This window comes from Hippoglossus hippoglossus, chromosome 9, assembly GCF_009819705.1.
Source record: "Hippoglossus hippoglossus isolate fHipHip1 chromosome 9, fHipHip1.pri, whole genome shotgun sequence".
Classification (NCBI taxonomy): domain Eukaryota; kingdom Metazoa; phylum Chordata; class Actinopteri; order Pleuronectiformes; family Pleuronectidae; genus Hippoglossus; species Hippoglossus hippoglossus.
The window spans coordinates 2,395,122-2,423,038 of NC_047159.1; the positions used below are offsets into that span (position 1 = coordinate 2,395,122).

At 46.0% G+C, this 27,917-nt stretch overlaps 2 protein-coding genes across 2 annotated transcripts in view; both read right to left on the minus strand.

Moving 5' to 3' along the window:
• Nucleotides 1-467: 467 nt before the first annotated feature.
• bmp3 (bone morphogenetic protein 3) lies at nt 468-6,863 on the minus strand. The gene is made up of 3 exons (XM_034595061.1): nt 6,157-6,863; nt 3,980-4,902; nt 468-1,592 (listed from the first exon to the last, which is right to left on the minus strand). Exons 1-3 carry the CDS (start codon nt 6,527-6,529, stop codon nt 1,401-1,403), a joined length of 1,488 nt encoding a protein of 495 aa, XP_034450952.1. The 5' UTR covers nt 6,530-6,863; the 3' UTR covers nt 468-1,400.
• Nucleotides 6,864-10,161: 3,298 nt separating this feature from the next.
• The window catches only part of cfap299 (cilia and flagella associated protein 299), an 84,406-nt gene continuing 66,650 nt past the window's right edge, over nt 10,162-27,917 (minus strand). The window contains exons 5-7 of the mRNA XM_034595064.1: nt 25,313-25,455; nt 13,196-13,325; nt 10,162-11,046 (exon numbers count right to left, since the gene is read on the minus strand). Of these exons, the coding sequence (XP_034450955.1) occupies nt 10,954-11,046; nt 13,196-13,325; nt 25,313-25,455 (366 nt within the window). The 3' untranslated portion in view covers nt 10,162-10,953. The remainder of the gene's footprint in view (nt 11,047-13,195; nt 13,326-25,312; nt 25,456-27,917) is intronic.

A 27,917-nucleotide genomic window follows, 5' to 3' on the forward strand; every position in this document is an offset into this window, starting at 1 on the left:
TAAAATCCACATAATACAATAACAGTAAAGGCTCATGTGACCCAACTCTCACTGATCATTCATTATATCACATGTCATGTTTGTTGCATTTGGTTTTTTACTTATGAGACATTTTGGGAGAATGTGGTGGAGCTTTTTTAACCTTTCAAAAAAATCCAGGCACTTTTAAATGTAAATAGTTTAAAACCAAACTGATTCCAGACCAGCGCTGAATATTGCCGTGATGCTGAGGTTCCTTGAGACCAGATTAGACATGAACACGTTTCCAGAGGCATTCTGGGAGTTTACAATAGCTTTTTCTTAATAAACGCCATTCGATGCTGTAAAGACGACACATAGTTTTAAACATTATCTTAACGATGCCCCCAAAAAAAAGAAGAATAAAAGAAGTCGGGCTCGTTGGTATGAATCCTCGACGTTTGCTAAGTCTCGTGACTTATTTGATTTTCTTTCCGAACGAATCACCCCCGACACGTTTGACTCCACACACGTGTCATCGAGTCGGTTCTTATTCAATCTACCAGTTCCTCCTTCTGATATGTTTCATCCCTTTATCTTTCAAAACTAACTCTAGTAAAGCTTGAACATTTTCTCGGGCAAAGCAATGGAATTATGGGTCTCCTCAAAAAGAAAAAGTGTTAATGAAGAACCACAGATGAAATGTAGCTTCGTCCTTCCAGTAGAAGAAACTCTGAAGATGAGGGAGCCGTGATCTGAACACGTGTGAGGCTTCCTACCGGCCGCGTCACAACTCTGGCTTTGGAATCTAATATATCTCTCTATAGCAGCCAAGCCAATAATTACACGATAACGTCTCATATAGTGAATAACACAGTGATAGTACAGACATAAATACAGACACATAGTAACGAAAACCATGCAAGTGCGAGCAGAGGGGACCTTGTGGTAATGAGCAAAGTCGAGCTGTGAAGAAGAGGAAGACGAGGGTGACCCTCCCCTCCGCCCTCCACGAGTATCAGGTCCTTCCTCCTCTGTCCGTGGGTCTGTGCCTCGTTCTGTGTTTTCATGTCTTGAGAGTGAGTCTGTGGTTCAAGCGGCTCTCGATAGAGACGACAGGATGAACAGTGGCGAGGTGGGAGCGTGGAGACTTGACTTTTTTCCCGTTTCCAGTTTGTCTTCCTCGAGGATGAAGTCGCGCGGTCCGTCCCTTCCCCGTGAACGCAGCCGTCTCCTCTTCGCCTGGGACAACAGGCAGTGCTCTCCTCCAGTGCAAAAGGGAAGTCGTGTTCAGTGGGCGCCGGTGAGGGAGTGGGACTGAAGAGACGGGAGGAGAGAGTTTCGCTTGGCTGCATGTGTTGATGTTTGTTTCTTTTTCTGTGTGACATAAGTTTGACGTGAACAAGCTTCGAAGGAACGAGACATTGAAAAAAACAAATAAACTATCTACAGGCGCAGGAGTCCACAGTCATGTTGGGGTAGACCTTCAGCACCACGTTCTTGTCCTCGTCGAAGAACAGGATGCTGAGGGAGGACATCTTCTCCGGGACGCAGCACGGCTCAGGGATGCCCGGGACGACGCCCACCGCCCGCACTATGCTCTGGATGGTGGCGTGGTTCGACGGCTTCAGAGCCTGAAGACACAACAGGGATCAAACATCAATAATCAGGGACATCAGGGCGGATTGACCACATCTGGATCAGCAGCTACTTTGATCACAGAGGTTATGTTTCTATCTGTATTTGTTTGTTGGCAGGATGATGTAAAAACTACAGGATGGGATGTGGGTCAGGAAATAAACCAGCACATTGTGGTGCAGGTCAAGTTCAGGGGGCGGATCTAGTTATTTATTTTCACTTTCTTTAATATTGCAAGATTTTTATGGACGTTTAGAAAAGTTGCAAAAAGTTGCAAAGTTACAGAAAGAGAAAAACAATCCTGGTTCCGTCCCCTTAATCGAATCAGCCACGAAAGTGACCGAGTTCTTCCTTCGCTCATTTCCGACCCTTCCACCAATTTCCAACAAAATCGGCTCAGTATTTTTTGCATAATCTTGCTAAATAGAAACAGAAAAAACAGGCAGCAATGAAAATATAACGTTTGCGGTAATAACCAGCTACAATAATGTTGGTTTGTAAAATCCCCCTGATGGAGCCAATCACTTGTTTCCCTGTGATACTGATCAGTAGTTCGCTCTAATTCCTGATCATTTTGCACAAGTGTGTAATTATTGTTCATTAAAGTGAAGGTTTAAAACGTCTTATTTCCAGAGTTCTGTCCATCGCTCCTCCCGCTATCGCTCGAATTCATCGGCCCGATCCCAGAGAGCAGCGTTATTTGGAAGAGAGAAAGAAACCTCAGCAGTGTAATTATCATCTGTCATAGTTTATAGTTCCTGGTTCTGGTTTGAAGGACTTTGTTGTTGTGCACGCACACATTTAGTTCTCTTGTAAAACGAGGGAGATGCTTCTGGTCGGAGTGTCTGACCTTGTGTGACTTTGCTGCAGCGATGGGTAATTACTGCTGCGAGTACGTTTTTATTACAACCGATAAAAACGATGGTTGAATTTTCCATCTGCGTTTTTACAACATCTCACAGCTCTCACACTTCATTTGTGTATCAGATCCGGTGACGCACACACGTTTAGACTGGACATCGTCCGGTGCGTCCCACGTGCGGCTGCAGGCAGATCTGCCGCTCACGGTTCCCACGCGTGTTCGTCACCTCGTCAGCGGCGTCGTGGCGAGACTCCTCCCACGCGACACAATAACCTGTCGGCAGAGCAGCTGTTCGGCAGCATCTGAGGCTCGGAGCTGACAAAGGAGCAGGAACATCACAGGATCTCGGCTCGGACTGACTGAGCGGCAAACCCTTCAGGAGGAGGGGGGGTGGGGTGGGGTGGGGGGGGATTCGCCTCGGGCCCCGGGCTCCACTTCTGGGACTAATTACATCCAGCTACAAAGGGCCGGTGACTCCGAGGTAATGAATTAAGTGGATGGAAACCCAAGCATTCCGGCCATGTTTAAAATACCTGTGATGTTATCTTGTCAGCGGGGGGGCCTCCAGAGGAGCTGAGGTTCCACGTCGGCCCGGTTCCTTCGTTTCTCTCACTTCTTCACACGAGTTCTGTGAAACGTGTCGGAGTGTGTGTCGTTGTCCGATCGGAGGAGAACGTTTTAATAAAAGCATGAACTGCTCGAGGTTTCTCCTTCAAGGTCGCTGCTGGTTTCCCCCTCGAGTGCGGTGATAAACTTTTATAGATTCTTGATGTTGAGGTCGGCCACCTGCTCCTCAGGAAGTTGTATATCTGAACACGACTGTTTTTCAGGTTTTTGGTACAAACCCACTCAGATTACATCACCTGGGGTTTCGACCAGTTTAAGTGCATGTTTAGCGCGGTACGTCTTGGACTAATATTATTTTTTTATTAAATTTAACTCGGGTGCATATCTCCAAAGATCTTAATTCCTCAGATGCGCTGCAGAAGAAGAAAGCACGAAGAAGAACGTGCAGTTCCACCACTGGGTCGAGTTTACCTTGGCAGCGGAGGCTGGGAGCAGATGGCAAACATTTCTGTCAGTTTCTTTGACATTATCATTTATAATCTGAAGCAGGCGTCCCCGACTTCTGATGTAAACGTTTTCCAAATCAACATAATACAGAACAGTAAGAGCAACAGTAAACAAGGGACCGATAGATGCACCGAGGGCTCAGCGTGGACGGTTCTGTTTTACATCATGAGCAGCCGACCGCACGAAACGAGAAACGACAAAATACAATCAGGAGTTTTAGTCGAAATGCTCTTGATCTACAATTTATAGTCTTTTGGCTTTGAAGAGACGAAACCAAAGATCAACCAAAAAGTGATTTAGAGGCCAGACGAAGTAAAATAATCCAGAAATTACCAGAAAAAAACTAAACTGGACTAACATCAGATGAAATAATCATTATTTTGTGTATCTAAGATTTGTCTCTAAACCTCTAGTGGCATCGATCGTCTCTGCAGTTGTGATTCTCACCTTGGGCATGGGGAACTGGCAGGACCCTGAGCAGTAGTAGGCGTCAAACGACTTTGGCGATATTATCCATTCGCTCCACCCGATGTCAGCGAAGTCCACCTTCAGGTACCTGCGTGCGCAGTTCCTGGGCTCGATCCACTGCTTCTTCCGCGCCTTCTTGATGGTCTGCTCGTCGAACTGCAGCAGGGGCATCTTGTGCCGCTGATTCTTGCGCGTCTTTTTGCGTGGCCGGCGGGCCTGCTTGTTCTCGAAAGGTTCGTACGGACTAGTCTCGTCCCAGCCGGTCGTCTCGTACGGATACTCGGGACCGGGGAGCTCGTTGTTTTGCAGCGGCAGCAGAACGTTCACCGAGCGCTTGTGTCGGAGCTGTTCGGCTTGTTCCGTGTGGTTTCGCTCACGTAGGCCCAGCTTATGGGGCCCCTGTGAGACGGGGCCCTCCCCCCCCACTGAGTGGTGTCTCTGCAGGGTGGCGACCACACTCTCGGGTTCTGAAATGGCCGAGTCGTTGGCGTAGACCAGGATGTAGGGCGAGCGGTCTGACAGCAGCTTCTTCCACGGCTGGGGCCCCTGTGAGGCCACGTCGATGCCGATGAGCAGCTCGTCGTGATGCTTGGCCTGGTTCACCACACGAGTGATGTCCTTCCACTGCCAGGATATGAAGTCCCTGTAGAGGGTGGACACGTTGATTCGAAACTGTCCGAGCGTCCTCATGTTGTTGTCCACGGAGGCGAAGCTCCAGACGACCATGTGGACGTGGCTGTGTCTGCGGGGCCCGTGGCGGCCGCAGCTCTTGGTCCTGGAGCAGCCGTGGGTGCCGTTCTGAAGGTCTCCGATGTAATAGTGAAGAGTGGCCGACAGAACGTCTTCGGACTTGGTGAGGGAGGTGAGGTTGAAAATCTGCAGCTGCTTCTTGTTTATGGTCCCTGTGCGTTTAGTGAAGACAAGAAACAAACCATTACTTCTCCTGTATTCATCATAATATGTACATTTGAAAACTAAAAGTATCGGTTCACACAAAATATGTAGAATATATCTAAAAAAGGGTTTTTATTAACTCCAGTTATGAGATTTGTGAGTCTGAGATTTTTGCCATGGAAGAGGAAAGTGTTTTTTGTTTTATTTGTGAAATTAAGAAATCAAAAATTTGGTTTAAAGGCAATCCACACATTTATCAGCTTAATTTTTTATAACATATATATTTAGAGACTTCTGAAGATCATAGTTTCAGTAAAAATGTGGAACAGCCGAAGTAACTGGGACGATATTTAAATATAGAAAGAAAAATTGTTGAAGAAATTAGAAATTCATATTCATTGTAATAGAAAGAAATCTCAAAACCTGACCAAATAAAACCAAAACTATTATGGAGCTTATTTCCCGAGGGATAAAAGTAAAACACATCTATGAATGTTTGTAATTTGGCTGAACTGACTCTTTAAGTGCTGTGCTATACATCCACCAGTCGATAGGAGGCAGTATAATCCACTAATCTTTGACCCCACGAGTGGAATCCGGTCGTTTTGAACAGAGTCCGCGTCCAAGTGATAATGACACAGCGCAGCTTCTCGGTAATTCACAGTTTTTCTATGAGTTCCTGCAGAAACCTCGTGTGAACGCGCGTCGGACGCAGCAGCTCGGCGCAGTGAGACCGAGCAGCGGCCAGATGTGGCTCCAGGGACAAATCCGTCTAGACGACGTGACAGTGAAATCTCAAAGGCGTGAAAACACTTGTGTCCGCAAACGATGTTGTGTTACGCGCAGAGACGTGATGAGGAATCTGTGTTTGTGTCGCAGGGAGGAGGCTGAACAGGTTGATCACATTTCCACGACTGGATCAACAGGTGGATTTCAGTTTCAGCTGCGCGTAATGTCACGTACATGGCACCACTTTTTGTTTTTCTTACATTTTAAACCTAAATCAGGATTTTAAACATGTTCTTAATCAAATGTATCGATCTTTTTTTAAATTTGGCTAAATTACGCACACGCTCCACGAAGAAACTAAACTCGGTGCACTTGAAATATGCGTAAACTTCACTCTGACCAAGGCAGAAAGAGACGTTAGCAGATCCACTTATAACTTCCAATACTAATTCATTAAGAAATTAATGCATTCTAGATTTCCAGACTGGCAGAATTCCATTGTTGTAATCATGCGTAAAAGTTTGGATACGTACCCCAGTGCGCTTTGAAGCTGCGGACAGTGTTTCCGTCCTTGAAGGGAAATCCAGCCCGGTTGTACTTCGCGTAAAGCATCTGCATGTGTTCCGTCATTGTATCCTGTAAAAGCAGCTCCTGCTCCTCCTGTGCCTGATGCTTGTTATCCTCCGAATGCGTAAAATCCACCTTTCGCCTCTCTGGGACAGTGTCAGTCTTCAGCATCGCGCAGTATCCAACGCACAGATAACTCCATCCGTAAAGCAGCACGACCACAAACCGAGAGTACAGAGCCATGCTCGAGCCAAAGCGAAGACAACGACGGGGGGAAAACGACAGTTGTGGAAGAGCGAGAGCGTTTCCAGAAGTGGTGCCTATCTCCAAAAAGACCATCACCTGAGGAGCGGTCCTCCGTGAGAGCGTGGTACCATCACCTCTGACACCGGGCCCAGCGAGGAGGGGATGGAGCCGCGCGGGGGAGAGAGTGGCAGCGTTATCCAAGCTGCAGTAGATAAAGTTGCAGATGTGAACGCGCAGTGGAAGATAAAAAGTCCCGCAGAGCAGATGTGGGAGAAGTGAGCTGCAGGAACAGCGACGCTCTTGGTTTTGTAGACGAGCTCTGCTCTGAGTTCGGGACCAGCAGTCAACCGTGCCCCCGTCTCAGCTTTCATTGAAGGTAAAGCATGTTGTGCTTGGTATTATAGGGCTTGTGGGACCAGCTGGGTATTCCTCTCCCCCCCCCCCCTCCTCCACCCCTCTCTGTCACACGCACACACACACGCACGCACGCTCAGAGGGAGAGGGAGGGAGAGAGAGGGAGAGAGAGGGAGAGAGAGAGAGAGAGAGAGAGAGAGAGAGAGAGGAGAGTTTCCTGTTCGAGATACTTTTACGCACATTCAGCCTGAGGACAAATCATCTTATCACGACCTGGACGAGGCTGTTTTCCACTTAACTCTCGACCTGATTCTAACTTTTCATTAAAGGGACATTCCGCCGTTTCACTGAGGTGACTCCAGCCGCTGAGCTCCAGCCCCCCCCCGCGCGTAATGTCCGCTCCGCAGCGCTGTGCGTCTGGGCCGCGCGGCTGAATGAGGCGGCTTATTGTCGGCATTAAAGGCTCTCTCCTCTATTTAGTTCTGTTCAATGGAGTTAAGCACACGCATCCTGTACCATCGCGGTCCGGTCCGGATGCTGTACTGTCTCCCCGCCGCCACCAGCAGCCCCCCCACCCCGAAAACAGCCCATACAGGCGGGGTTTAAACACCCCACCCGGCCTACGCCCCCCCCCCCCCCCCCGCCACCGGGCTTCTCTTTCAGGGGCGCTCGGGAGGAAATGATTAGGACGTTTCCTCGCCCTTGGACATCTGATGGCAATAATATTAGCAATCCATGTCCGTCGAAGCAGTCAACACGTGAACGGATTTAACCCCTTCAACTGGGGGGGGGGGGGGGGGGGGGGCAGGAGAACCATCAGAAGTGACGTCAGCTGGAAGCATAACAATCTGCTGAATAATCAATCAATCAATCAATCAGTGAACTCTTCTTTCCACCTGTTGCCCATAAACCAGATATATGAGATAAACTTGAGTTGTTCATGTTTTTCATGAATTAAAGAAAGTTCGTCTGCTGAAACTTGATCTTTTCAAATGTCTGTATGAGTTGGAACACGAGGCCTTGACATTTTCAAGATGTGAGAGAGCGTCACTCATTAAACACTCCGATGAGACGGTCATATCAATAATCAGATTCTACATATCACCTACAGATTGTGAAAATGCAGAATCTGTGAGCTAGATTTTAGGGCTGGAAGATTCTTATTTATACGGAGTAACGGTGAATTTGAAATGATTCTTACGTATTAATTTACATCAGGTTTTACATCTCACACTCCGGCAAATAAACCAACAAACTGAGGTGATAGTGTGTTTTAAAATTTGCTACAAAAACAAAATTACACCTTTTTCCGCATCACGTTTGGTTTGATGCAGAACGAGACTTTTGTGTTAAAACCTGAATAAATACAGATTCTACTGTCGAGGGCCCAGTTGAGTCTGAATCCACCGCTCGACCTCACGTTGTGTGTATTAGCAGCGAGTCCGGCCTCAAACTAATAAAAGCCACGCTCCGGTTTGAACACTGACAGCTTGAGAGTGCAGTAAAAGAAATGAAGAGGGATGAAGACCATTCAAATGAGCTTTTATTGTGAAATCACGACAGTTTACAGACGCGTGATCTGTCCCCGGTGAGGTTTGCTCTTCCAGAGGTGAGGCACATAAACAAAGTGGCCTGTGAAGTTCATTTCGAACGGTCGGTGGTGTTTGGAAAGAGCAGAGATCGCTGTCACCAGGACACGGGAAAGAGCTGAGGCCTCTCAACTTGAAACAGGCGTGGACGAGGTGGAGATGATCAATTGCCACCCGGCCAGTTTGGGTCCTTATTTCGGACACACACACAAAAAAACAACAAAGCAGGGTAGATAGTGAGATAATCGGGCGGCCGGGTCGTTGGTCCTCGCCTTGAGGAAATGAGATTCCCAACATAATCCTTCCCCTCAGATTTGAATGTGCCTCTAATCCCGGTTGGTCCAGTTGGTTTCGTTGGAACAATGGTGAAGACGAACCAGTTTGTTTTTGATTCCATTTGATCACAGAGGCCACAACATACATTTAAAACATATACATTTCAAGACGTACAAACATCGAGTCAATTTTGAAAGTCCTCAACTTTTCACCCCGACAGTCATGTTTATTTTGTTTACTTCAAAAAGGTTCTTCATCTCCACCCTCATCATCATCATCATCATCATCATCCCCCCAAATACAGAGCTCATATCTTCTTTACAAAACAAAAAACAAAAAGCAGAAACCCACTAACTAAGAAAAGCCCAAACCAGACCCCCGGTCCCTCAAAGTCTCTCAGACCCAGAACCCGGATCCTCCCCCCCCCCACACACATATTGTTCCAATGAGGTTTACGGGGTCCGATGCAGTGAAAGCACACAAACAGATGCAGCCCGTGGACCGAGGCTCTGGTGTCTGTGTGGCTCAGAGACAAATCCACTCGTTTGTTTAAACCCTGTAACTCTCAGGATTAAAGTTCAGCAGAGAGAGGCACGAGGAGGAAGAGGGCAAATTCATATTGGCTGCCTCGACTTCAGTTTGAAGGAATAGCTCCTGTTGGAGGATTGAGTTTCAGGTGACATTTGGAGCACAAGCTTCTTCCTGAGACTTGTTCTCAGACTAAAGTTTAAAGGAAGAAGCTCATCAGTTTGCTCTTTTATTGAGGGTTAGGTGAAAAATAAATATCAACACCACTCTTTGTGCCTTTTGTTAATATTAAGATTTAAGTAGGAGACAGTTAGTTCAGTGGAAGAAGCGTTAAACAGCCAAGTAGATGTTTTTTTTGTCCGAGAAGAAATCTGACTTAACAACCTGTAAAACCACAAATTGATGAATTAAATGAAAAAGTGTTAATTTGTGAATCTCAGGTAGATCTGGTTACTTCTGGAAAGGTGAGATGATTCAGCTTGTTTCCAAGATGCAGATTTTTCACACTGCACACGTCTGTAATCGGGGAAAAGATGCAATAACCACGCGTGTCAGGGTAAATCGGGATGTGACCCCAAAAACCAGACTCCATCACGTTCAGGTCGGATCTTGGTTAGTTTCCTCTTGGGCAGGAACATGTGAATTCTCAGAAAGCAAACGAGCATATTTCCCTAAATAAAACTTTCATTTTAAAGATAGAAAGAGATTTTGTTTGATACATCGAGAAATCAAACACTTTTCATTTAACCGTGTATCACTGATTAAAAAGCTGATGTATGTCGCAGCCTGAGTGGAACCTGAGAGCAGGAGTAAAAGAATATTTCCACTTCTTCCCCATAAAGTGTAAACTGTATTTGAACTTTACATAAATGTCCCCACACATCAGGGACACGTGCAGGATGTCTCTTTGTGACTTAATGGAAAAGTTTATTTTTAAATTCTTTTATAAACAGATAACAAGAGTCCTGTAATTTGTTTGACGGATCATTTTATTCGTGGTGGAACAGATGTTTCAGAAGAATCAAATCAAATACAGAAATAAAAGTGAATCAGCGGCTCAAACTCTTCCTCAATCATTTCCGAAGAAGCCGTGGTCTTCCTCTGAAAACTGTCACAGTGAATGACTGATATGCAAATGACGGAGCGCTTTGATGTCCTGTAACGTGTGCCCTGCATCTGGGAACATGCGGAATGCTTTAAGCCCATTACCCATTCTTCCAGTCCAATTGGAGCTACCGCAGCCTGGGGGAGGACATAAAAGCAACCCCCCATCATCTTTCAAAGCTCTTACGCCTCTAATTTGTTTAGACAAACAGCCCAAAACATGCCAGGCCCAACCGTGGAAGGAGCCCGGGGTCCCTGAGCAGGTTCCTGGCCCCCGACTCAGACTCCGGCTCAGGGACGGCCGAACAAACTGAGCCGAACCTGGTCCGCACTAATATCGTCTGAGTGAAATACAAAAAGAAAATGATTTGATTGGTTTATTTTGGAGCCGAATTGTCGTAAAATCTGGATATAAATTCAACATCTCAAGTTATTTGCAAGGGAAACATTGAAGTTGTCACACGAGTCCGCCCACTTCTTCCTCTGGGAATCCTCCGTTTCAAGTCACTTTTTTACTGCAGCACCTCCACCCAGATGGCACGCATGATATGAGAGGAACAGTTTGTAAATGACGGTGCAACTACAGCAACTCAGTCAAATTAGAGGCTTCCAGCGCTCTCCGATACGAGCCATATGTACGGACGTGTCGGCAGCGGCCTCTGAAGCTCAGACCGTTCTGATGTTGTGGTCGTAGATGACGACATGGCCGTGGAGGTCCGACTGGAGGAATGTCCTGCTGGAGTCCTCACCAGGTCCAGACTGGAAACCAGCACAGAGGCAGAGCAGTTAGTGTCAGTTGTAAATCAGTTGTTTGGACGTGTTTATCCACCAGTGTGGCTGCATGCGTGCATTTTAATCACAGCTCTAACTTCAGGACTGATCCTGTCACAACTGAGCAGGACAGTAAAGTCCTTTCTCTTATTTAGCTCATGAAACCTTCGCATTTCCTGTAAAATCAGCTTCATTTTCAGTCGGAACACACATGTGAGGTTTGTTAAAGCAGCATTAAGTAGATTTAGATGATGACGGGGCGGGGGTCGCTAAATGGATTTCACTCTTACCTACAGTTAGTTACGAAGGGCTTTTCATACGCTGCGACACTTGAACAAACGTCATCGGGATAAGAACTATTTAAAATGACAGAAAACGTATTTAACGTGCACTTTGACCTATCTGCGAACATGGAGGAGGCCTATACAGAAGCCAGCCACCAGGGGGCGATCAGGGCACTGGCTTCACTTTAAAGGAGCCGTCATCTATATTTACTGTCTGTGGTCGGACACTTTTTCCTTAACGCAGAACAATTTAACGTTAATATAAAACGATCTCTCGAAGCAGGCTGAGATAGAGAGAACCACAGATTTCTGACACGTCCATTTATAGCAGGGATATTTAAAGGGGGGAAGCCAGATGCAGCTCAACTTGACAGTGTTAATTTTTGCAAAGACGTTTAGTGTAACTTTGAATGTCCAAACTGACACTGCCCCACCGCCGAGATGAGAAGCCCCGAACCAGCTGGCAGCGCTTATTTAGGCCCTAAGTGTGTCAGAAGCTGGGAGTGGGCGTGGATCCATAGGCAGCCACTACACTCAATTTACACTTTTACCTCAAACGCACTTGTGGGTGTCCTAATAAGTGAGGCCGTCTTCCTCCGCGAGTTCAAACGAGCGTCAGTAAAAATAGACCAATAAAAAAAAAAAAATGACGTCAGAAGGAAATGGGAATCGCCGGGTGAACTAAACGATAAGAGGAAACCAAAACCAGCGTGATCTAAGTGGCCCTCTCTCTCTCTCTTCTTCAAACGGCCCTTTCTGCTTTTGCTTAGATTAAATCGAGCCATTGTCATAAATAAAATACGACAACCCCCCCCCCCCCCACCACTGTTGAAGCGGTCACGGTATGACAGAGGCAGCAAAACAAACAAAACCACCCAAAAGTGAGTTGATGGGAGCCTTGATTTTGGAAGCTTCCTCTGCGGAGCCGCGGCCACATGAGCAGCAGCGAGTGAACTCACGGTGGGTTAAACGCCGGATGGTTCCGCGCTGCTCGACGCCGAGCCAACGTGGGCTGAGCCGAGCCGAGCCGGGTTCTGGGGCGGTTTGCTGTGTCTGGCTTCCGATGCCTCCTCTTGTGTTTTTAATAGACAGCCTGGTCAGGGGCGGTGCTCGACCGCAGCTAGAACACTGTGCTGCCATTTTGGCGATTGGCCTCAAAAACGCAGTCCCCACAGCTCCGTCGGCAATTTCAAAATAGTTTCGGCCCCAACAACTATTTCCCTACCCCCCTACCCCCCCCCGCCCCCAGCGAAGAGGGAAACTGGAGAGGAAAAAAAAACAGTCTGTCAGCCGTCATTCTTCCAGGGCCCCTGTCAGACGCAGAGCGCGGAGGAAGCACCTGTCTCGACCCCTTGATCCTCCGTTCTTTGTGCAGGTGGAAAGCAAATATCTTTCCCTCCCACTGGTTTTCTGTCTCTCTCGGCTTCTCCCTGCAACTGTTTCCCCTTGCAGAGTAAGACTCTGATATCTGGGGTCAATTAAGGCTCTAAAAAAGTAGGTAATTATTGAAGTTGGCAGAGAGAAAAATAACAATTTTAAGTGTTTCAGCGTTTATTCTAGTCGACGGCGAGGGAGAAGCTGGGGGCACGGAAAGCAACAGAAGGTCTCCGGTCTTATCAAACAAACAGGAAGTTGTGGGCACGCGGCAGGTTAGTCACCTGAGTTCAAAATAAAGTTCAAAGTTATTCCTGGAGGATTTGAAAAGAGTTTTTTTTTTCTCTTTCTGCTTCCCCGGGACAGTTTTACTGCTGTGGAACAGGTGAACTGAGTAATTAGCAGGGACCATGTGTCACCCCCCCACCCCCCAGGGCCAAAAAAAACAACAAGAAGAGCAACAACAACAACAAACCTACCGAGGGGTCCACGTTCAGGATCTTTTTGTCCCTCTTGTTCTTGAAGAGGAGGCCGTTGGGGTCTTCATACAGCGCCTCGAAGTTGGGGCTGGAGTTGGACACGGACACCTGTGTCTTCCAGTTGTAGAAGCTGTGGAAAAGACAGATAACGGTAGATATGAGGGGACTCAGGTGGAGACATTGTTGGAGCTTTCAAAGAGCGAAGGGGTCAGACACCTCCTTCAGGGACCAGAGTTGTTTGTGAGGGAAATACTTGGAAAGATTAAACTCAGCCATTTTGATTCAGACATGTGTGATGCATTGGCTGCGGTTCCCAGACCGTTTGGTTTATTTTTGCTGTCGTGGGCCCCCCCCCGCAGACATTGCTTCAGAGAGACACATGTGAAACCCTCGTGTTTCAATGAAAGGAAGCAACCCATAGAATTCAGCCGTGGTGGGGGAGTGCTGCGGGTGTGGTTGTACTGTTTTGTTGTCGAATAAAAAAAGTGTTGAAAATAAGTCGGCTTCACATGAGCTTCTATGTGAACCAAGAAAACCAACGTATATTGCACCTTACTGTCTGCTCCTCTGGCCCTTTGTGGTGCACGCATGGACTTTATATAAAGATGGACAACGTAACAGCTCTCCAATAAAGACGCCTCGAGATTGCACCCCGGTGGCTGGCCGCAGTATAAACCTCACCTCCTACATGTTGGCAGACGGGACATCGACCGAAATAAAAAAGTCAGAATACATGCCAAATGAATTTAACAGACTTTACGTCAACTTTGGTTTAATTTGTTCATTTCACGATTGACGGCTGAGACGGACGTGCCATTGGTCAAGCGGGTGCATCGGCGGCACATCGATACCGCAGCTCATTTAGAGGATCTATGGATCCATATCGTGTCTTCAGAGCTGTTTAGGATTCACTGGATAAATATGGTCATAAATCCGCAGTATGGACGCAGGGGGAATAAAATAATCGGATGTTTTGTTTTCTCTTGGCCAGTCGCACAATCGCAATATAACAAAAAGAAAGATCGATCCAACCATCCATCGTCTTCCAGTATCTGGAGCTTGGGTCACGAAGGTAACCGGCCTTGTAGGATATCCCATACGTCCCTCCCCCCCCCCCCCAGCCACGTTTTCCAGCTCGTCCTGGAGGATCCCGAGGAGTTCCCAGGTCAGATAGGATATGTAACCCCCCCACCCCCTCTCCTTCCTGTTGCGGGTGGCTGGTGAACCTCCACTGGAAGGCGCCCATGAGGCATCCCGGCTAAATGCTCTAACAACCACAACTGTCTCTTCTTGATGTGAAGGAGCCGCAATTCTACTCTGAACTCGGATGTGTGAATTCCTCTCTGAGGCTGAGCCCAGACACCTAAAGGCAAACACTAATTGTCACAGATTTTTAAAGACGAATGCAGATCCCCGGTCTTAAACAGAAAAGTGACTTCATAAGGTTATGTTTGAACCTTTTTTTTGGATAACAAATAGGAGTTAATGACATTTGTTCTGCACATAGAATGATACAAGCTACAACGAACATGATGTCCCTTATTTAAATAATAAGGATAAAGAATATACACTTTAAAAAACGTGGAAATAACCGGTGCTGCAGGACATGTGGTTTTCTGTTTTTTTTTTTTTAGAACAACCCCACATAGCATGAGGCTTTAAATCAACACACGAGCTCCACACTGAGGTCATGACTTTTGCGTGTTTGCGCGGAGGAAGGAAAACTTCACGGACTGCAGAGCGTTACGCGGCCGTCGTTATCGCATCAATATTCAACAGCAGGTTACAGGAGACCTTTGCTTTGCAGAGGAGAGAGGAGAAGCAACCCGCAGAGCGACGTGTCTTCAGCCAGAGACGGAGAAGGTACAAGTCTGTTTCTAATTTGATCTGGAGGGCGCCGTGTGTTGGAGTTCACCAAGCCGAGCATTAAAGCAAAGCTGTGGCTAATAAGCGACTGAAACCAAAGAAAGGCTTGAATTCCAAAATAAATGGCCGATTAATTTACAGCATCCGATTGGATTCCTGCTCTCCTATTAGGTTTTCTGTTATTTTTGATAAAGCGGAGAAACAGTGTCCGAGGTTTGGACCGAGTCAAAGAGAATCAAGACAATATTAATGCATTTAAAGTGCATCAATTTGACGGCGTGATTCGTCGACGTTTCACTTCACGGTCGGGTTTTGTAAATTGCTGCCAAGTCGCTGATCAAATGCAGAGAGGAAGCTGCGTGTGGAAAAAAAGAAAAAGATCCATATCAGTTTGACATTCCCGAGCCATAAAATTGGCAGATCTTCCCTTTGTGTTGATGTGAAATACAATGAGGCTGTTTGGGAATTGAAAACATCTCACGGTGTTGAATGGTGCATTGTTCCGACGCTCAGGTTGGATTCAGCCGAGACGAGCCAGGCTTGAAAAGAAGAAAAACCAAAAAGACACGATTCTCAAAAACGGGTTTAACTTTGTGCAGAAAATACAAAAATCTACACCAACGAGGCCGGATTCAGCTTCACCGCTCCGTCTGGTGGGAATTCATCCGGTTAATGTGAAACATTCTTCTTTGGTTTAGACAACTTGTTCATTTATTGTTCTAAACCCTGATTTATTTCTTCGAAGGCCCAACAACAAATGATCAACAACACAACTGTGGTAACGGAGTTGAACGCTGCTGTAGCAAGTTAGAAGTAATAAATAACCCCGTGTGTTTTAAAAAGCTTCACTGCCAAGACAGTACTGTCCATTTCCAGAGGTTCTCATCATTAGCTGCACACATCACTAGTAACACAGCTCCACATGTCGCACACTGAGGCACTGAAAGTTGCTGTCACGGGACCCGGTGATTCCCCAGCAGCCGTTTGTGGTCCAAGAAACAAAGTTGGACCTCGGGGAGAAGGCTCAGTGTAACTTTTGGAAGAGTGTCGGGGGTTTAGATGGACTGAAGCTGCAGCAGCAGGTTGTAAATATATGAGAGCGTAACACAACGGAGTGGTTCCGACGTTCTGCAGATAACGTGCCACTTGCTGTGCTGTTCTACTGGAGCCGACACGTGATGAACTAACGAGCCGCACTGTGGAACACATCTAGAAAGTCACATTTACACTTTGAGACGTGTGCAGCCTTTGAAACGTTTGTCTGTTTGGTAGCGTCGAGGTGTTTCCTGCTCTTCCACTGGCTCATGAAACCTGTGAAAATGTATTTCTAACAGCAACATATTAACGAAGCCTCCTAGAAATAAACAAGCAAACAAATAGTGAAAGACAAATGAAAACGTCCTCATGTGGCTTTCTCCAAAACTCAGAGAAACCTGCTACGAAAACGTTAGAAATGCAAATAGATATTTTTTTGCAGAATGGTCAGGTTTTTAAATAGCTGTGAAAAGAGCCAGCTGTTCCAGCCAATAACAAGAGCTACTGATTTTACTGCTCGCTGCTTGGTTTTTCCTGGATTGGTCACCTGTCATATTCTCAAAGACAGCTATTCAGAGTAATGAGAAGGGATCTAGATCCATGTCGGCCTCTGGAGACCTGCACCAGGACTGAATATGCTGACACAGACCCAGGTTCAACTCCTGGGAGAAGTATTTATGGACCATATTTCAAGATAACAAACACTGACTCAAGTGCTGAACAGAGACATTAAAGATACTAAATGAAAATGTGATGAATGAGATTCGTATAAAATAAGAAATGAAGTGGTGTGAACTACGTAAAACACAAACAGGAAAGTTTGAAATGATACAACACTTTGCATTCAGACCTGAAAGACTTGACGGGTTATTTTATTTTATAAACTTCCTCTCGGGGCTTAGATTGAGACTTTCAGTGACAGTTAAAGTTATTTAAGTCTTGTGTCCACGACGTTAACTTGACATCGAACATGGACATGTCTCTAATGACCTGACTTACACTTGTCTGGACTGACTTTGTCTCGAATGACTTGAGACCTGACTTGGAAGGACGACTCTGACTTGTCTGGAATTACTTGATAATTCACTCGAGACTTTGACTTGAAACTGGATTCTGACGTATCTCAAATAAGTCGTAACCTGGTTTGAACTTTAGCTTTCTCTTGGGTCAGTTGTTTCATCTGCACCAGAGTTTGTTAGACAAACGTCACGCCGGCCAAAAATAACCAAAGACCCCCGACAACCACACCACTGCATCCAGCCGCTGAGAGATAAAGTTGGTGGTTGAGCTGTGGAGGCTTGACGACGTCCTGGGGTTTCAAATGCACCGTTTTAGGATGTGCACACTCAGCAGTTGAAACTCAATGAAGCTCAGGTCTGGAAGAACCAGAGCTGTGGATGTACGATGAAAAGATGAAAAGTTGACAAGGACGCACCACTTTTGCATAAATACGCTGTTACACACATTTTCTACCTATGAACTTCAGTGAGTTTTTAAGAATCCAACAATAACCAACAAAACACTGAACTACCAGCGAGGGGAAACACTGCTCATGGGAACAATCAGCTCTGAAGATGAGCTAACCCGACTGGTTTCTTTGGGCTCGACAACTGGTTCCAGATTCCTCTCGTACATTCCTCATTTCTCTCTTCTTATACTAACTGAAGCTAGGAGAGTAGATAACAAACGCTCACCCCTTCACGTCCCTAATCCTTAACACATTATAGTAAGGTCATGTTTTTTTAAACTAGTATAAAATAGAAAGAATTTGGGAACATGTGACATGAGTAATCTTCCTCTCCAGGGAACACATGCACTGGATTCCTCTGAATGGTACAAGTCTGGAGAAATACACCGATGCATTAAATTATACGGTTTGATAGGACGAGGAGTCGGGCACTTTTTCCCCCGACAGAGCTGAGTGAGGCAGTTTGAGAATAGACTGCTGCAATGCCCCAATTATGAAATACAAATTGAGGTTTCTTCCCTTAAAACTCAGAGGAAAATTATATTGTCTGAGGCTTGCTCTCAGACGTACGCATACTTCCTCTCTTTGTGAATTAGATCCGACAGCGTTTCAGTGACTATTTATACCGAAAGGCCACACAACAATTAACATTTCTTTGGTCAACCACTTTTATTCCACGGTGAACCGCTTACTCTTGCTGGAGGAACGGGACAGATGTGAGATATATTTTAACACTGAACATGAAACAGACGGACGGAAAGTGTAAAACGTTTTTTTGGGGTTTTGTTTTGTTGTTGAAGCGATGCAGAGAATGTCGTTCATACGCTTCTTGGATGTGTTTATTGGATCCACCCCCCTCGCTGTCCCATATGAACTGTCACCGGGGCGACTGACTGCACGGCCGGCGCACACTCGGTCACAAAGAAAAGCTCCCGCAGCTGGATGGCACCACACCCAGACACATGGACCAGTAAAAAGTGTGAGAACCTGGATTTGGTGGAAACAATGACCAGTGCTCCCAGTACCGGTTCCTCGCTCCCTATGCATTCACCGTGGCCGTTTGGCACGTGCACCGTGTCCTTTCACTTTTCCACAGTTGCCGTGCTCAGCTCTATTGTTATCTCCGGGCGGTCATTTTCCAGGGTAATGTCAACAGTCTCATTACAGGGCTCAGAGGAGCTGGACTCTCTGCTCTGGATGATATATATCATAAAAGAGCAAATACCGAGCATGTGTCTTCATTCAGCTGCTTCTTTCTGTCGTGGCGGAAGAATTCACGCCCAGTGACTGTTTCTGAAGTTAAAGTTTTCCAGTGTAAATCACAAAAAGGTTTCTTCAGTGTTGAGAGTAGTGGGCTGAGTTTACCGTTAAAGCCTTTGCGGGGGGTGTCGTGCTCATTCAACGACAAATCACAGATGTGTGTCCGGTCAACACAACTCCGTTAACAAACTCACAACTAACCACGCACACCTCTTCACATTATTATTGTGTTCATCTGAATTTATTTGAAACACAGGTGAAGTGTACCTGCCAAGATGGGGGGGGGGTCCAACTTCGGTGCTCTTGATGTTCTTATCTCTTTGTAACTGGTCATTTTGTTGACTGATAAAAACAAGATGTAGGCTACGTAAAAAGGAAATCAGATTAAAAAGAATAAATTGTACAAAAATTGATTGAATTGACCGATTCTGTGCATTAGGAGCTTTTATGCATTTCATGTCATTTCATTCGTTTAGTTGCTTTAGTTGACGCTCAACTCTTCTATCAGGACAACACACACACACACAGACACACACAGACACACACACACAGGCCAGAGCGATTGCATAATGCAGTGACACAACTGGGTGTTATCCCATGTTCCATTCGACTGCAGCTCAGGAGGCTAATTGAGCTGCAACCGACAGAGATTATGGTTCAACCTCTGTTTGTTAAAAGAGTCAGAAAAGACCGTCCAGCAGCCAAATACCTTCACTCGTAAAGAATGCTCACCAACTTATCTGTCCGGTATGATATCACATAGATGATGAAGACTCATACTCACAGATTACATACAAGAGATTGCGTCATTTACTACTTTATACGTGGTCTGTTGCAGAGGTTGGATATTAATGACAGCGCCCGACACGGACAGAACAGCCTGTCAAACTTGGCAGGACGTGTGAGTTAATCCATCAAACCCAGTCCAAACAGTATCAGCACCAAGAGAACAAACAGTCCAACTGGATTCAGCCCGTTGGATCCAATCCGATTAAAGTGCGTGCACGCCATGTGTGAAGATCAGCGAACATGACGTGGAAAGTTCCGGCTCACCAGCAAATATTTATCGAGCTGCGGCAGAACATCCCGCCGCCCCGCCGTTAAAAGCTGGGACACAATGCGTGGAGGCAGAGCGGTGGAATCACCTCTGGAGCCGAAAACAGTTTCTCTTCTGTATTAAAAGTTAATAAAACAGGACGGCAGTGCAAATATTTTCACAGCGCAAAATGAAGCCAGACACACAGGTGCATTGCAGAGGCCAAGCGTGGAGGCAATATGGTTTTGGCGTCGGAGGGGGCATGCGCCGTGGTTCTGCCGAGCACATCCGTCAAGTTCAATGTTTCAGGCTGGAAGGGGGAGGTGGGGGGGGAGCTTTTATATGATCCAGCTTTTCAGAAAAGATGTTTGAATCAGAGAGATTCATTGAGTAATAAAGGCGATGGCTTCCCTTGCTTCGGATATAAATCACTGCATTTGAACTGCGTAGTTAAGAGGAAACAGAAAAATAAATCTACCGCAAACTATAAAACTCTACTTGTAAACTTGTTTTTTTTCCCTTTGGATACAGTAACGTGGTCGCAGCCTTTATGCAAAACACACCGAAACAATTTAAAAGAGGAAAAGAATCAATTAGGAGAACCATGTATGTGAGATGTTGCCCAGGCCTCTTAAAGCTCTTTACTGAAGAGAGGCAGAGATACAGGGAGGGAGGGAGGAGGAGGGAGGGAGGGGGGGGAGGGGGGGGGAACAGCCAGAGCGCATAAACAGATGGTCACTTTGCTGGGGAACATTAAATAGACATCAGAGATGCTGTAGGCACATCTGGAGTGGCAGGAAGCTGGGTACACGGAGATGCAGATCTGTGGGATAATTAGATGAGGGTCAGGACTCTGTGTGTGCATTCATGTGTGTGTGTGTGTGTGTGTGTGTGTGTCGACATCAGAAGCTCCACAGTAAAACGTAACAGAGACAAACATGTAATGATTTAGAGCCTTTAAACACATGATACTGCCGAGTGTTTTCTCCTTCATGTGCCGTATCAGTGTCGGAGTTTGGTTAAATATCCTGAGAGGCTTCGCCCCGGTTTGCCCTGAAGTGACTGGGACTGAATCAAAGCAGTTTCACATGTGGCGCCTGAACGTTATTGTCCCGCGGAAGCAGTTACAGCAACTTCACATCACTTCATATCAGCTTGTATTAAGGTTTGAGAAGAAAAGTGTGTTTTTATCACTGTTATCACCAACGATGCTTGTTTTTTTAAATGTGGTTTTTCTTATTCGTAGATTTAAACTTTCTACAAATGCAAGAAGAAAAATTCTGTCGTTTAATTTTGATGCTTCTGATGCATTTTCTTTTTTTTTTTTTTTTTACTTTAACCAAGTTTCCATGGAAGTCAGAGGCGTAGAACATACGCCTTTACAATTGATGTTTATACGACCCACCCACCCAGAGTGCCTGCTCAAATAAATCAAGCCCGGCAGTCGGCGGATTTTTTGCTCCTTACGCCTAAAGATCCCCGAGGTGAGCGAGAACGCAAAAGTAGAAAAAGGAAAAAATGTAAAAATTGTCACAATCAAATATAGAAGTAACTGACTAACATTTTGATAAGTTTGAGTTTTTAAAACAACAAACAAAAGGCTCATTAATGAGAAAATTAAATCTTGAGAAAGCTCCTAGTTTTGCCTCCATCAGCATCAAGTCCGATGCCCAGTCCACACTGGAGACTTTGCAAAACTAACTTTTCCCTCTGTGCCTGAGACGTTAATGGTGTTTTAAATCACTTAAACTGAGATTTGTTAAAACGCCTTCCAGAGTGCAGATTTCCTGGTTTCTGTGTTTCCGTGTGAACATGTAAAATGTGAGTGTTTGGGAAACGATGACATCCCAGTTTACTCCACTGTGGCTTTGTGCAATGAGCCTGAACAACAAAAAACAACAACAACAATGTTGGCGATCTACCAGCTGCAAGACGTTTGGTTAGCGCTGCTAGATCTAATTACAAGTTTGGAGCTAAATTTAGTATCACTGCACCACATCAACAACTTTCATAGGCGACGGCCTCGAACAGCATAACTGCCACAGCGTTCCTAATCTGTTATTTTACAAAATCGTGGATGTAGACGTTATCGCCACCTACTGGCCTGGCACGCTTGTTTGTAGTCGTTTTTCTTGTTTTCATCTGGACGCAGATATTTTGTAAAAACAAAGGCCACGTGGACAGAGAATATTTTAAAAACAAATGGGGAAAATATCCGTCCAAAATCAAATCTGCAGTAAAGTAGACGAGGCCTAAGTGTTGTGTCATTATTTAGCAAAGTGCTATCACGCCCATTACACAAATTCCACGGGAGCAGGAAAAGATGTTTTACAAGTTACGTAATTATTCCACCTCCAATCCCTTCTTCTTGTCTTTTAAATTCACATGCTTTGCTCCAGGGAGATTCTCTGCTGCTGCTCTTCTCTTCTTCTTCTTCTTCTTCTTCCTCCTCGAGACGTTGCAGACTGTGCATGTGAACCTATCCACCCTTCCTTGCTGGAGGTGGGAGGTAGAGAGCAGAGCTGGCGCTGGTGTCGCTGCTCTGTGTTCTTTGTGGCTGAGGAGGAGGAGGAGGGAGAGGATTCAGAGTCCTGCGGTGGGAGGTTTAGTGCACTGAGTGGGCAGCAGCTCCAGCATCTGCTCCCTCTTAGCGGCAACCACACTGGGTGTTATTGTTCCCGACAGAGATTTAAAAAAAAAAAAAGAAGTTGGGGGGGGGGGGGGGGGGGGGGGGGGGGAGTGGTAGAGGATGACATGGGGGGGTAGAAAAGGGGAGAGGTAGCAAAGCATGGATGAGGATGTTGGAAAAAGTTGAAGATAAAGACAGAGAGCGGGGTGGATCTGATGGAGTCCAGTTTGAGAGGAGCGGGGGGGGTTTAACGTCAGATGTCCGATGGAGGGAGGGCAGGGAGACCTGTCGTTTGGGGGGTGTGGGGTGTGGGGGGGTGGGCTCGTAAAAAGCATCGTTTCGGGAGTGGTCCGTACCTCCAGGCGTGCTCGCCCAATGACTCACACCTACAGCTTGTCAGGGCTTCCACTCGCCAGAGGAGGAGGTCGGGTTCAAGGCCACGAGTGGGGTTGTGTGTCACACCACACGGGGTGGGGGGGGGGGGGGGGGGGGGATGGATAAATAAAACAACAAAGCTTTGTATGTCTCACACGACGCAGAGTGTCGATCCCTCGTCGTCTTACACGTTTGTGCATCTCAGCGATTTGTTCAAACTTGTAGGCTGCACAGGGCCAAAAGTCGAAACGAGACCATCTTGTCTTCAGAGGATCTCCTGCCCTCACCGCCCACACAGCGAGCCAGCCCACACATGGCTTCGCCTCACGCGCACAATGAATCCCGGGACAGGTTTGCCTGAGACAGATCCAACCATTAGATCCCTAATTGCTCAGAAATGGAAGGAGGCACCTCTCTTCCTCGTCTGAAGACGCGTTGGAATGGACGTCGCACCGCGGTCTTCAGATGTAGCCTCCAAAGGACGTGACGGATCCATGAAATGCGACACAGCTTCAGACTTCAGAATACTACTAGCATGCAACAGCTAGTCTGTAAATTTGTTGTTTGGGACGAAGAAACATGGCCTGAGAAACTCCAACAGACAATTTTGTGTGAATAGTGACCTAAAACTTTGCTCTATATATTTTTTTTAGATATAATAACATTCATCCGACTGACTGATAGATGGAGTTTGGCCAGTTGTGCAGCCACTGATGAAGACCATGAGATGCAGTTTACACCTCTGGAAAACGTGGACACTGACTTTTTCGTGGCAAATCTTTGGGAAAAGTCTGTTTTCCTGGTTTTATAACCTCAGTTTTACTTTTCTAATCTTTCTAACAGTCAGTGAGAGAGTCTGGACACAAATAGCCTACGTTTAAATACCGAAACCACTTAATGTGGAAGTATTGTTGGGCAGAGATTAGAAATGATTCAAATACCCATTTGGTTTTTTAAAGGTTCTAAGACATTACTGTGCATGGTTCACTTTTGACCTGTACAGCATGCAGCTGCAGTGGACAGAAATATGTGACTAATTATTGACGTTATTTCAGGTATTACATCTTATACATCAATATTCTCCTCCGAATACTTCGAGGATACTGGGGATTTGTTTGTAATCTTCATTCCTTTCGGCCTCTGTTGTGAAATACGCCTTCTGATGAAGCCCTGATGTCAGGTTCAATGCATCCAGGTTGTTAAATTATGTGACAGGTGAAGTTAGGAAAGATTTAAATTGGAGAAATAAAACTAAGATGAACTTTCCCTTGGAGCTCTGACCCATTCGGACACTGTGCTCACCGTGTTCTTCCCAGTGTCAAGGAGGTTACACAGGCTGGATGCCATTTGGCTGAACTCTGAACAAAACCATGTAGTACACGTACCGGTTCAGTGTTTGTCCTCATGGGATTTCTTGCACTTACCTGAAATGTTTGGTAATATGTTACTATGCACGAGTATGTGGAATGTGGGAATGGTTTTGGCTCCAGTAATTTGCTGACGGCTCCCTATGCACACAGTTCTGCTGATAGACAACAAATTACACAGATGCTACCTGCCCCGCTGAGGGATATAAACTGGATTCTAGCTGACACCCGTGAGGTCAGCAGTTCATCTGTGGCCGGTGAGGAACTGGTGCGATTGGCACTGGTGCCTGTGGTTGTGACTTCCAGCACACGGTGTTTCTTGACTGAATAAGACTTGATGCACCTGAAAAACTCAGGGTTTTTAAGGACTAATAGAATCTGTTATATCATTATGATGGTATATATTAATTATCTTTTTGATATTTCCAAAAGTGAGCAGTCATAATTATCAAATTTAAATCATATTCAAAAACTGTAAGACTTATTTTCAGAAGCAGGAACCAGTGTCTGTTTGGCCTTTTTGTTTTAAACATAACTTTGTTGATTTACAGTTCCAGCTGTTACACCTGTACTTTATGAAGGGAAGGAAATATCACACCTCTAATTTTGGAATCTAATGGTTTTCTCAACATGACACATTTGTTTGAATAAATGCGTTTTCATAAGTTAATCAATCTTCTTATCTATCAGTGTATCTAATCTATTATTTTTTATCTGTGATGACAAATGACTGCGCATCAACAGAAGATCTAAATCCCACGGGTTAAACCTGCTCTGATCCCGACTCCATCACATCTGTCTCGTCCTGACAGGTTCAGCATCTTGGCAGCTTCGCTCAGCTTCACTCCAGCAGTGTATATTTATTCCACATCTGCGCCGAGGCCGCAGCGGCTGGTTCTGAACGTACCAGCTCCACTGGCCCTTCACACAGCTCCTTCCAAGCCTATATTGGTCTATCACGTCAAGCTGAATCTTTAATCCTGGATAATAAGATTTCCTTACCCTTCAAATCTTGTCAAATCCCACTGCAGTCCCGGCCTCCCCAACCAACACGGACATGTTACAATGGAAGGAGACTTACCATAAATCCGAACGTCCTGGCACGAGCCTCTTCTTTCCGCTGAAATATGGTTCGAAATCTTGGGTCTTGAGTCTGTGGGCGTAGTCTATATAGCCAGACACTTCCTGTCCAAGAGTATTATGATTCCTTATGAAAATGACCGACTGTAAAAGAGAGAGAAAAGAAAGAAAACCCTCTGTGTAAATAATCATGGCCCATCAAATCTCTCCTGAGTAAAAGCCAGGAAGGACAATGTCACTTGTTAAAAAGTCGACAGATAGAGGGGATCTGTTTCAAATCCTCCCACTTTGAAATACAAAGGCTCGTGTTATACTCTGGCTCGGACCTCGCATCAGAGTCCAGTCCAGCTCGTGGCGTCCTGCGATGGCCCGAGCTCACCGAGGTGTTCCGTCTACAGAGTATCCTGCTCAGATAAGTGCGTGGGTCTCCAGCCGAATCCTCGGGCTTACAGTAACTAGAGTCTCAGTTCCGTTCCAACACACCTACGGTCGGTCGGGGCGAGAGCGGAGCTTGAAACGACATGAGAGTCCTGAGTTTAACCGTAATGCTGCGAAGTTGTGAGGAGAGTTAAAACTTCCTGATGAAAATAAATCAAAAAATGTATTTAGATAAACACAAGAGGGGGGGGGGTCGTTAGCATCTCAGTGACAATTCAACCTAAACGATCCATTAATCCATAATCTATACTATTATGCTCTAATGTGCTAAAGAGAAGGGTTTCGTCCAACTGAGCCATTTCTGTGAAGCGCATAAAACCAAATGAATGTTTGTTATGAATGAATAAATTAATCACTCACACATATGAAGAACTCTGTGAGAGCTCTGGATTTATCAGTGAGTGAATCTGTGTCTCCGAGTAAACTGCAACAATCATCAAATACAGTCCATAATTAAACATCTTACAAAAGAAGGTAAAAATCCCCCCCCCCTCACTCTCCTGCTGTGATTATGAAACTTCACGCGCTCTGCTTTGAATCCACTCAGGTCAGAGAATTACGGAAAATCACACCTAAGCTCCACTGCAATAGGAAAGTGCCCCCCCCCCCTCGACTCTTTGACCCTTCTCGACTCGAGAGGAAGTGAGTGGACCTGTGAGATCCTCTCGCCTGATGCCAACAAAAATCTACATTGACTGTGAAACCAGGGCTGCTGCAACTGGGTGGGCAAGGGTGTCAATTGGCTGGGGGCCCCCCCCCCCCGAGCAGAGAGGGGGGGGGGGGGGGGGGGGGGGCCCCACAGCAACTACACTTTGGCGAGAAGCCCCTTAAATTATATGATCTACTGTGTAGAGATGACTGCAACGACACCATGGTCAGAAACCCCCTAATGAGGCCCCAGGACACCGACCCTCTGCCAAGAGCTTTGTAATTTTAGAGGTTTGGTCGAAAAACTAGAAGGTCTGTCGTGTATAACGTGTTTCTTGGGGGATTCAGTTTGGTTTGATGTGTAGGGCCCCTGGAAATGCTCCTGTGTAAAGCATTACGTCCATTGGAGGGCCGTGGATACCTGTTCAGTGTGAAATAGGCAATATCTCAAGATCAGGATCTAGATCTTGTCTGAGCTTTGCAGAAAAACAACCCTGGATACGAGCGCGTCACTTTATAGTTCAAACACAGATTTCTGATTAGATCACAACGAGTAAGAACAAGGAGAGGTTTGAATTCTCCAAAGCAAACACAACGAAAAACATCTCCACCCATCGGAGAGCGGGTCTTTGAAGTCAGCGCCGACCAGACACAACCTGGGAAAAGAAGAAGAAGAAGAATGACGAATGCTTTTGTCACCTGACTCAGACAAAAGCAAATGAAAGGCAAGTTGTCCAAACCCCCCCCCGGGTGACAGCTCAACATGAAATGATCTTTTCATGTCTATTTGATGCTGGAGATAACGCAATGGTGACAATGGATGTGAGGAACTCCAAACAGAGCACACACTCAGGTGTGAAGAGGTTGTTTTGTCTGCGTTCACCAAAATAAAAAGCATCTTTTCTTTATTCCGTCCCAGCTTCAACCTTCAGAAGCTCCTTTTCTGTCCGTCTCGAGTCTGGATGTGTCCCACTTGTCCGGGCTACAGTCGCACGGAGAGACGATCCAAGTGGAGGACCTCAGGTCGCGATATCACATTTGTATAACTGTCAGGACACGGGCCATCTGTGGATCACTTTACTACAAACGCATGAGATAACTAGCGCTCCAGAGCCCAGAAGAAAAGAGGACTCCTTTCTCTGTGTCCCTCAAACGTTTAAAACAGATGCTATCAGGTTCACAGCTGGCTGGAGGCCTGGGCCAGATATCCTATCTACTGGCTTCTGTCCTCCTGCAGCCAGCCTTGAAAAGACATTATCAGGTGGACGCTGCGAAAAGAGGCCGGTTGCATTTGGTGAGTGGTGATAAAAATATCTGTTAAATTGGTCGTTGGCAGATAAATCAATAGGGTCGGTTTGCCCAAAGAGACGGCGCCGGGTTTCACATGGTCAGAAGTAAAGATCGGTGGTCCTACGACTTTTTTCGGATTTTCTACGTGTGTTGGACTTTTTCTACGTGTGTTGGACTTTTTCCACGTGTGCCAATTGAAGTGTGTCAAGATAAAATGATGGCTTCAGTTG